General features: G+C 44.9%; 1 protein-coding gene across 3 annotated transcripts in view; it reads left to right on the top strand.

Annotated features, from left to right (window-relative positions):
• The first annotated feature begins 1774 nt into the window (after positions 1–1774).
• Positions 1775–10698, top strand: part of RUNX1 (RUNX family transcription factor 1) — a 175679-nt gene continuing 166755 nt past the window's right edge. For 2 of the 3 annotated variants that reach the window (XM_074858293.1, XM_074858291.1), the window contains exon 1: positions 2265–2326. Coding sequence is in view for 1 of the 3 variants with exons in the window: in XM_074858292.1 (XP_074714393.1) it covers positions 2272–2326 (55 nt within the window). In the remaining 2 variants the exon portion in view is untranslated. Of the gene's footprint in view, positions 2025–2212; positions 2327–10698 lie in introns of those variants that run through there. The other variant, XM_074858292.1, reaches the window with a different exon arrangement.

Here is a 10698-nt window from a genome sequence, read left to right as displayed (position 1 = left end):
GCTGTCTGGTTTCGTCTTTGGCGGGTGGTTGTTGAGTTAGTTACATGGGAGTGGAAGGAGTCCAGCTCAGGGAGCGGGGAGAGGTTTACCCCAGACCAGCCAAAAAGTTGGTCTGATTGCGGTGGGCTCTGTGTTCAAGACTCAGGTAGGCCTGATTCAAGCGCGGCAGGGGTTTGAGCAGGGCTCAGCGCCCGGTAGCCAAGTGTCCTAACCCTTCAGTTCTTGTTACTCAGAATTGCTCTGTTTTTTTCTGGAAATTCATTTGTGAAAACTTCAGAATTTCCTAGGTTATATGGGGCATTAGAACTGCCAGATCCTTTTGAGTCACGAGAAGCTTCTGTTTCAGCAGATTGAATTTTTCGGAAAACCTGCTGCACACGCATCTCCCCACCAACTCTAAAAGGAAGCCAGAATGCCCGGGTAGCTTGCATTTGTGCTAGAAATGCAGGCAGTGTCAGGAAAAGGCATTCTACTTCCATAGTTGTAACAAGCAGGAAAAAATCCAAACACATTAAGCACCAAATTTTGTCAGGGGACCCCTGCTCCTCGATGAGGGAGAAGCTTCTCCAGGGCCCCTCAGAAGTCTGGCATCGGCTTGCATAAGCAGTATCTGTGTGCCAGGGGCTTTGACTGTGAGCTCCTTGCGGCAGGAACCGCGTGTTGTTACGTATTTGTGCTCCACCTACCAGTATTTTTGATAATATTGCAAAGGCTTCTTCCTTTTCTTCCAAGGGAGCTCTTTCACTGTGGTAGTCACCCAGAAGGTGCAAGGAAAGTCTCGTTCTGCTTCAGGCCTGCTGCTGGTTCAGTCATTTCACTGCCACGGGTTTCTTGGCAAAGGTTTCATGGGTTTCAGTGTGCTGAACCCCAGGCTGTACAGGTGTGAGGCTTCCCGTGCTTTGCAGCAAGGTGGGAAAGGGCTGCTGCCTGCTCTTCAGAAGAGAGGAAAAGGAGACAAAAGGTGGCACAGCAGCCATTTCTCGGTGCTGCAGTAAGTTACTTTTCTCCTCTCTTTTTGCGCTGACACAGAGCCAGAGCCAGAGCCAGAACTGCTATCTGATTATTAGGTTTAGGACCTTTTTTTTTAATTATTATTTTTTAATTTTTTTTTTCTTCTTTTGGGGAGGGAGAAGGAAAGGGAAGAATTTATGACAGGACAGACTTGTTACCACCTCAAGAGATGCTGAGCTAAATCTTGAGGATTTTACTCAGGTTTTCTATTGGGTAGAGATCCTCTGATGGGAACAGGACTTTGCTAAAGAAGGACTACTGGATTTGACTCTATGGAAGTACCTAACAAACTTTTCCCGTGGACTCAGAGACTAGTGACCTTCAAGCACTCCTTAAAGGGTGCCATCATATAGGTTCAAAATAATTTTGGGGGGGTTTTTGTCTCCCCTGGCAGTTTCTTTCTCTTTTTTTAATAATCATTTTTTTAAACCTCTTCACAGTGTTCTTTCCCCAGCCAGTGGTCTTTCCTACAGCTGATTCCTAATGTTTTACAGGATGAGTTGCACATCCTGCCTTAGCAGCAGACTAATACCCGGGTTTGAATTACTATTGAATAAGCAGCAATGAAATCTCTATCAAAATAATCAGTAGTTCCAAAAACCACAAACAACAAAACAAGCAGAGTTGAACAAACTCAGCAAGACCATTTGTAGCATCAGGGACGGTGAGTCATTTTTCTTTTCCCTCCCTCAGCAGACTTCATTGCTGCCTCGCACAGCCCCGGGGAGGGCAGGTGGAGTGGGTAGGGCATGACTTCAGAAAGTTTAAAAAAAAAAAAAGAAAGTCGACATCACTCAGGTCACGTGATGCAAAGGGACCAATGGAGGCAGGTTCTAGAAAGGGGAACAGTTAAATTTGTAATTTTGGTTGTGTGAAACACTTCTTTGGGCCTCATAAACAACCACAGAACCACAAGTTGGGTACAGAGGCAGTCACACAAGAGCGGGTCCGGGATATTGGTCAGCAGGCAGGGCGAATCGTTTTGACTGCAAACCACAGAGTTTCGTAGAGTGGTAAGCATCATCAACCACAACCGATCCACTATTTTTTTTTTCTTTTTAAGAAACAATTTCAGAGTTCTTTTAGTAAAAGAACCTTATAATCCGCTTTGTGCTGCTCCTTAGGCACCGGGATAAAACAGAGCGTGATGGCTGGGAGGAGGGTGGTAGCAGTGACCATTCTTCATTTTTCACTCCCCAAGGTAGAAGAAATCATATATTCCTTCACTGTAAAGAGAGAGTGACTTTTAAAGAGGAAACAATGGCTTCAAACAGCATATTTGAGTCACTTCCTTCTTACCAGCACTTCTTGAGAGGTAAGTGCCATTCAGACTTTCTAAATATACTTTTTACTTTCCCATACTTAAGAAAATGCATGTTTGGAGAGTATCTGGGGACATTCTTGTAGTACATGCTTTTTCCCACTTCAGTTTTCTTTGAGGTGCTCTCATCGAAGCTAATATCTGAGCTTGCAGGAATACCATCTCATTACTTATCAGCCCATTAAAGAGATTATAACAAGGACTCATTTAAGCTGTTCAAACAGCCATGCATGCTTGTGACTTTTCTCTTCATAAATCAAAGTGTGCTAGAATATCTCACATGTATTACTACAGATACAATAGCAGTAGCACAAGCCCCTTTTGATTCTTTTTGGCAGAATTATGACTTTTTGAGCCACTGCCGTGAAAAATGACAGCCAACAGCATACAACACATATTAAAGGCTGAAACACGGGGAGTGAGCAGCAAGCTGGTGTGTACAGCCAGCAGAGCGTGATGCTGTCTCACTTATGCTAGACCATCAGCCTGGGTAAAGGCATGTTCACCGGGAAGAAGTCAGAAAAAGCTTAAAGTTAGCTACAACTCACGTGGCTCAGGAAAAGAAGCGGTGTGGATAAACTCAGAGTTTCTGTTGATGCCACTCAGGTCTTGGATAACTGCAAATTACCGGCTGCACCCACTCTTAGAGAAATGAAGCAGTCCTGTAAAGGCTGAAGGAGGGGATTGAAAGGCTTCACCCAGCAATCTGTCTTTTTTCACCAGTGACCAAGCACCCTCAGTGGCTCCTTCTAACATTCTCACAACCCCCTGTGGAGCTAATGGTTTAGTCATGGGTTATTCATACGAGTAAGCCAGGGACTGGCACGAGAAACTTGTCCGCTTCCTCGTAACTACCTTCCTAAATAGCTCATGCTACAGCTGAACTTTTCCCCTTCCCACGCAAGCCCTCTGCCCGCTCGAGCCCTTTTTGCAGCCGGGCTGCACCTATGCGGATGACAAGGCTCACAGAGCCCGTTGCAGACCTCTCGTCAAGCTTGGCCGGGGTGCTGCCAGAAAGCAGCACTTCATAACTCTTTATAGTTACAGACTACAGTTTCCCGGCCTCGCTGGCGGTGTCGGTGTGAGTCATGAGTTATTCGTATTAATAATCGGGCTGGGGAATGCGGAAGGCTCGTCCCAGCTGCTGTGTCACAACAAGCAGCGGCTCCGCCGGCACCCTGCCACTCCTGCGGATCAGTGCTCCCTCGAGTGGGATGCGAGCGGAGGGCAGTCTGCTGAAATGCTAGCCCACTGTCCTGCCTTGCTTCAGTTCGTTTTTGTTCCCCCCCGTGTCAAAAGTTTTTCTACATCTGTCTTTCCTGGCACCGGAGGAGAGCTTCAGCAATTCATTGCAGCGAGCTGTGTGAGTCACTCAGGCTTGCAGCAGCTTCTAGCCTGGGCAGGGAGATGCTGAAGGGTGAGCAAGAAGTGGCTAACTACTCTGCGGCACTTGCAGTGCTGACATTTCCTCAGCACCCCTACCAAGCAAAGGAAGCAATACTGCTAGAATAACAAGAAGGATCTTCCTGCATTTCGTCAGCCTTTTTTTTTGGTGTTTTGTTTTTTTTTTTTTTAGCTCACACAACTGTTTACTGTTTAATCTGTAGCACAGGAAGACGTACTGAGAAAACTTTTGTGCTTCTGATAAAATAACAAACAGAGTGAACCTCATGGAGCAGTGCTTGCAGCGAGTGCCAGAGCACAGCCAGCCCACAGGAGGGGTTAGGGAGGACAGAGGGTGTATTGCAGACAGGAGCCCAGAGAGCCTGAGAGCAGCTGCTTGGAGACCTGGGATCGATTTGCCCAGAAAAGGAGGAGTTTCATTAAAGTTGTTTAATCCAGCAAGTGATTTAGCTCAATACTCCAGAATGGGTTTTATTATCCTTCTTATTACTGTTCTCATTATTGTCGTTAATGTTACTATAGTACCAGTATTTTTTGTTTGTTCGTGGACCAGGTTAGAAGTCTTGTGCTAGATACCTTAAGATATTAATCTAGTTTTGGAAAACCAGGTACAGATCCTGGTATGTACCCAGTGCAAGCAAGCTCAAACTCCCACTGTACAGTGCTAGAAAAGCTTGGGCAACAGCGCTTCGGTTGAGTTATAAAGCAAATGTTTCATCGTTGCGAAAGAATATTGTGTTTGAACGTGGAAGGCTGTGACGGTTTTCCAGCAGTTCCCTTTTTGTTCCTTTCTTTACTCAAATGAATTTCACACAATTTCAAAATCCTGGGCACAGCAAAAGTAATGCTTGGACCTTGGAGCAAGAAAAATAATCATCCCTAGGGTCGGTTGTTCTAACCCCTATTTCTCAATAGTGTTTACATAGACCGGTCATTCGAAATGTCCAAAACCGTCTCTTTTCTTTTTTTCCCGCCAAAATTTATTGCACTTTCTCTCTTAACTGAAATCGTGAGGTAAAGGGAAAAAATAACATGTTGTTTTCTGCCGTGGATTTCACTTTATCAGTCCATGCAGTTCTCTGTGAAGGAAATCCATAACTCTTTTTTAGCTGATACTATGTGAAAATTGGGAAAAAAAGAGGGGAGTGGGGAAGCAGAACCATTGTTCCAGCCTCTGTGAGCAGTGACAGACATAGAAAGCCTGAGATATTAATTGAATGTGGTACACCACAAAGGATATGGCCCTTTTTCTATCACACCACACCAGGTCCTGTCTTCTGCCACTAGGTAAAGAAATGAGGATTATATTGAAACCTCCAGTGGTGTGCTCTGCATGCTGAACACATTCAAATGCTTACCAGCTCTGCTTTTAATGATGGCTTCATCTTCCTGATGGCTTCATCTTCCTAATGGCTTCTTCCAGTTTACAGTCTGGGCTTGGTGTTAGGAGTACAGGGTAGGAGCATTTCTAAGTGTCTTGCTGCAGTGCAACCCGCAGAAAAACATCGTTCCATCTCTTTCTCAAATCTAGGACTGCATCAGCAAGGCTGTAGTTTAAACTTTTATTCTAGCAAGATTCATAGTATGAGGATAGATATGCTGGTTATACTGAGGGTTCAACACAGGTTCATGTGTATTGGCCGGGTCAACACAGTGATACCTTTTGGGCAGGGGGACCAAAATTAGGCCTGTTGGAGAGTCTTGCATTAAAGAGTGCACATACAGTTTTTATAGGGTGCCTAGATAATTACATGATATCACCCCACCCCATAACTTCTTTAACTTCTTAAGGGTGTTAGACTGTCCTATAAGGTTTCCTAATAATTTTGCCTACAAAGGAAGACAAGAGTAACTAATCTTTTTGCAGGGTTTTTATAGAGCTCTAAATAGCATGAAGCATAATATTTTCCAGGAGGGCACTTTTTCCTCACTTTTCCTTTTGCTGCAAGGTCTAATTATTTCAATATGCAAAGAAGGTTACTCCTGGTTTTGCCTTTGTTGTATTTTTTATTAATTAATCAAGGCAATGAAGACTTGTGGTGCAACATTTTGTTGGTTTCTTATCAAATGGAACGAACTCCAGCAGAGCACTTTTACAACATGGAAAAATACACTGTGCATTCTTTCTTCTTAGTTCTGATGTGCCAAGTAGTGCCCAGCCATTGTGGGTTTCTTCCTTTGCAAATGCTAAATAAAACTGTAGCAAAAACCTCTTCTTGCTCTGGACCCTTGGACCTAAGTATACTGCTTCTCATTGAAAGTTAGTGGCTCTGACTTGCCGTGTGATGGGATCTATGTTGGTAGACTCTTAAAGTCCCTGGTGCTGTATGTGAGGTGAAGTGATCGGAGGCTCCCTGTGATCCGAGTCTACATCTGAAGTGTGTCATTCTCAGCATACAAGACCTCCTTAGGAGTAAGTGTTTGTCTGCAGAGAGTGCTGCATGAGGAGAAGGATAGCAAGTTGATAATGGTTTCAGCCCTCTAGACTTGGTGACATTAGCAGAAGTGGTCATATATTAGAAGTAACTCTGCCAAAGATACATTTCTCTGGGAGATGCACGGTACCCAACACTGCCACATATTTTCCTTCACTCACCCAGTAGAAGAAACCTCTTTTCACAATAGCATAAACTACGTGGTCACTGCGTAGGGGAAAGAGAAAGTTTCCCAGCACTTTTGCAGACTGCCTGAACTGTAACAGAGTTAATTTGTGTCAGCATTATAAAATACTAACTGCATCTTGTGAATAGGAAATTGAACTAAAGCTCATAAAAACCTTGGCTTACTAGAAGAAAAAAACTTGCACAATGTCTGATTTACACAGCTTTCTCTCTGTTTGAGCCTTTTTTCATTTAAAAGCCTTGAGAAACATTGTGAGGCCTGAACACAGGAATTCCTGTGAAGCAAGGGGTAAAGTATCTGACAGAGATGAATACACTGCTTTGGTAAGATCAAGGGATTTTATCCTAGGCCAGAATATTAGACTGAGTGTTTAACCAGTCACACTAAGCGTAGTGATGTGTTGTGATGACAGTCTTAGCAAGGACTTAAGGTTATGGCTGGCTTGCAGATCCCCCAGACTGGCTTGCCCTTTATCATGTGGCCATTAATAAGAGACTGTTGGATGGTTGCTCTGCCTTGGACCATGTTTTACTGCGAGAGCCAAACTTCATCTCTGAGGTAGCTCTCTGGTGGGAAATAAAAGTATCTTCCCCACACTGCCAGTGTATGCAATATGAATAGAAAATAAACTGCATTTTTTTCATGACTAGAAGATAATCATGGTTTAGTCTGACTGCTAAGGCATGACCCCAAAAGAACAGTCTGCTTATCTTCAAATGCATGTGAAGGCCAGTGATATTGGCAAGTTCATGAAAGTAATTTATGAACTCCTGAAGAATTTTACTTGAGAACACAGGATGAGAATCTGCATCATCCTGCTTAAACTAAGAGTGGCAAAGAAATTACTGTTCTTGGATTTAGAAATAGACATACTTGCTTTTAAAAGCTAAGCAGAAGCAATCCTAAAGAAATGGCAAACGCATTTCTCTCTAAAACTATGAGGTTGTTCCACCAACAGGAGAAGCTCATCTGACTTTGACACCCTGCTACACGCAGAGGGGACGTGCTGGGTCCCAGCGGTCTCTGCTGCACCTCCAAAGCAGTGCCCGGAGGGCTGGACAGGGGTGTTAGCCTAAGGTCCTCTTGTGCTGTTATGGAGAGCAAAGGTGACATGAAGAGTGGGCTCAGGAGCTAAGGGGGAATGCCACAGGCAGGAAAAACTCAGGGTGGTCTGGTGCTCTTCAGAAACTGCTGCCTCGCTAAGCGATAATTTGAGGTTGCTCACCCCTGTGACAAGACAGGGAAACCTGTCTTCCTCCTGCACATGCAGGGCAAAGTTTTGCACGTAGGAGGCTGCCACAGAGTACCTGGCTGGCCCTGGTGGCTCAGTGGAGGAGGAAGGCTGCACCACGCAGTGATAACGACCTCCGTCAGAGGCTTGGGCTGCTTCTGCTGAAATGCGTGAGCACCTGATGGGCTGCGGGGTGAGGGCGGCAGTATGGGTCCAACAGCCTCGGCAAGAGGGCAAGGAAGAAGTAGCTCTGGCTCTGGGTAAGAGGATGGATTGAGGCTGGCTGGAGAGGGACCACCCACTCTTTGAATCCAAATTCCACCTGGCATCTCTGTCCTCCCCGTGCCAGCACAGGCCTCCTGGATGCAGGGTGTGAGTTTAAATTGGGGTGTGTGGCATTTTGAGGGGAGGTGGCTGCTGTGAGCATCAGGCTATGCCCAGAGACAAGGCACTCCAGCATGCAATGAGGGAGCTCAGGACAATCCGTTCACTGCAGGGGCATGAGCCTGACAGATTTTCTGTGTTCCTGCAGATTGCAAGGATGCCTTTGCTAAGATTTTTCTCAATTTTTATTTATTTACTTGTGTTTTCTGTTTGGTTGTTTTTTCCTAAAACAACTCTGATCATCAGCTCTCCCACTCCTGCTCCTTTCTCTGTGCTTAGTCAATGGGGCAAGGTATGGTGGAAATTTTTTAAACAGTGGGTGATCACGGCCTAGAACTCATTGCCATAAAATGTCATTGAAATGTCATTGAGTTTAGCAGGATCCTTAAACCAGCTGTGTCTGTATATACATAGCAGTTTCTTAATATGTACCAGACAGGTAAAGAATAAAGCAGCTTTGGAAGGGTTAAGTTGTCTCTTTGTCTCTCACTGCTGTATTTCAGAGCACAAACTGATCTCTGTTAAAGCTTGGAAAGAAAGCTTCCCATGTAAGCAGGTCTGTCATCCGCAAAATGTGGCTTCCTCCATGACATCTTGTACTGGCCATGGAGAGAGACAGGCCCCTGGCTAGGTGAATCACTGGTCTGAGAGAAGGACAAGAAAACATTACACTACCTCATTACCTCTTCTGTCATCTTAAGAGAATGGATAGTATTTGTGTAGACTTGAGTCAGATTCCCAAACAGTAGATGAGTAGTAGGGATATCTCCTCTCTGAAGTGTATTACTGAACTGTATGGGGTGACAGCAGTGGTGTGTTTGGAGCAGTAGAGCACCTACAAATGTCTACAGTATGTTGGTGAAATCCATGCATGCACCAGCATATCCAGTGATACTGAATGCAAGACATGTCATTCTTGCTGCCAGTGGAAAGGAGACTAGAAATTATATATACAGATTCCCAATGTAATCAATTTTCAATAGAAATGCCTTTTCTTCCACTTAGATCCCAGCAAAGTAAGGCCTCAGCTTACAACCAAGATACATTTTAGTCTAAACCATCAAATTCTCCATAAAGATGTATTCAGACTATTCAAATAGGGAAAAAAAAAAAGGGGGCGTAGAAGAACTAACTGTGAAAGCAGGGAAGTAGAGAATGACAGTAGCTGCTACCTGGTAGAGTTTCCAATTCATCCTTAATACTGTCCGCAGGGCTCACCACTTCTGCTTGCAAGTGAAACTCTGTGAAATTGGGTAGTTTCACTTCACGAAGGTCTGTGAGAACATTTTCTCCAGCTTTGATCTATTTGGGTATTTTTTTCAGCCTGTGCTTTTTGTCTTGAGTTTCTGATTCCAGTGAACCCAAAAGCAGTCCAAGTCAGGGGCTTGGGGCTTTTTCTTTTGCCTTCTGAGTATTTTGTCTTGCAGTCTGTTGTCTGGTTTCACACTGAAGCTGTGATTTTGAGATGTGCTGAGAAGCTGCCCTTAGGTAGGGTTTTGACTGTAAGTTGAAAGGCTTGCCTCTCTTACGAATCTTTTCATGAATGTGGTGTGAGGAAACTTGAAACATGTCAAGTTTTATGTGATTTGCTATAAACATTTCACTCAGCTGTATTTAGGGCAAGCCCTGCAATCCTTGTCAAATCAGCAACCTCAGAAGGCACTGACCCAGCCCTTCAAGTGTCTTTTTGTGGTCTTTAAAAGAGAAAGATGATCGTTGCGAAATACCTTGCATGTTTGGGGCAAAGTGGCACAGCATGTGGCCGAGCATCTCTTTCGTTTGTGACAAATGTCTTGCACCTTCTCAACCTCAGCACCACCTGCATCTCTCATAAGTCCATTTTCTAGTCAGTTTTATGGCATACACCTGCACCGTGCCAGCCAGATGCGTGCCTTGGAGGTATCGGGGTGTTTGCAGAGGCCTTGAAGAAGCACCGAAGGATGCCAAGCTCCGTAAGTGCTAAAGTGCCCTGCAGTTTCCTCCTTTGGTGAAGGCAATTGCTGCAAGAGCGCTGAGCTGGGGCTGCGAGTGGTGTGTCACAGCCTCTGCACTGGGCAGACCAGCCTCCTTGCCTGTCAGCGCTCAGGTCTCTATTTATACTTGCTGCAGTATCAAAGGGTAGTGGAAGGCAAGCTGGCACAGCAAAATGAAGGCTTTCATCTCTCTAGCAAGGATAACAGAAACAGATGCAATCGCATGGGTGTAAGCCACCTCCAGCCAACCCCTGGAAGATGTCGGTACACACCGTGGTGGAGAGCGGGGGCGGGAGACGTACCTCTGTGTTTTCACTACTGTTATTATATGGGCTGGGAAGATTTAAGCTAGCAGTGCTTTACTCCCACATGCCTGCAGGCACGCTTCCCCTTTTCTCTGTAGACATGACCAGGAGCAGAAAGCATGCCCCAGAGCCAATTCTTAGGATAATATCCTGGCTCCACCCAGACAGGGACAAAATGGCCATCAACTGCAGTGAGGCTGGGGCTGTCCTTCAAGAGCAAAGAAACCTGTGAGAAAAACACGAAGTTGTGAATAAGACATGAGGTGAGCTCTGAAGGCTGAAAGAAACATAGCATTAAGGTGCAAGTGTAATTCCTGTAATGCCTAGTAGCAGAACTATGGCTTGAGAATGAAATATTTTGTCTCTTCTACCTAGGAAATATTGGTGTAGAACAATTATTTATGGCATATTATGCAGTTTGAGTTGGCTGGGATTTTCTTCTGGTTG

This window comes from Strix uralensis, chromosome 2 (genome assembly GCF_047716275.1).
Source record: "Strix uralensis isolate ZFMK-TIS-50842 chromosome 2, bStrUra1, whole genome shotgun sequence".
Classification (NCBI taxonomy): Eukaryota; Metazoa; Chordata; class Aves; order Strigiformes; family Strigidae; genus Strix; species Strix uralensis.
This window is presented reverse-complemented; position numbering and strand designations above follow the sequence as displayed.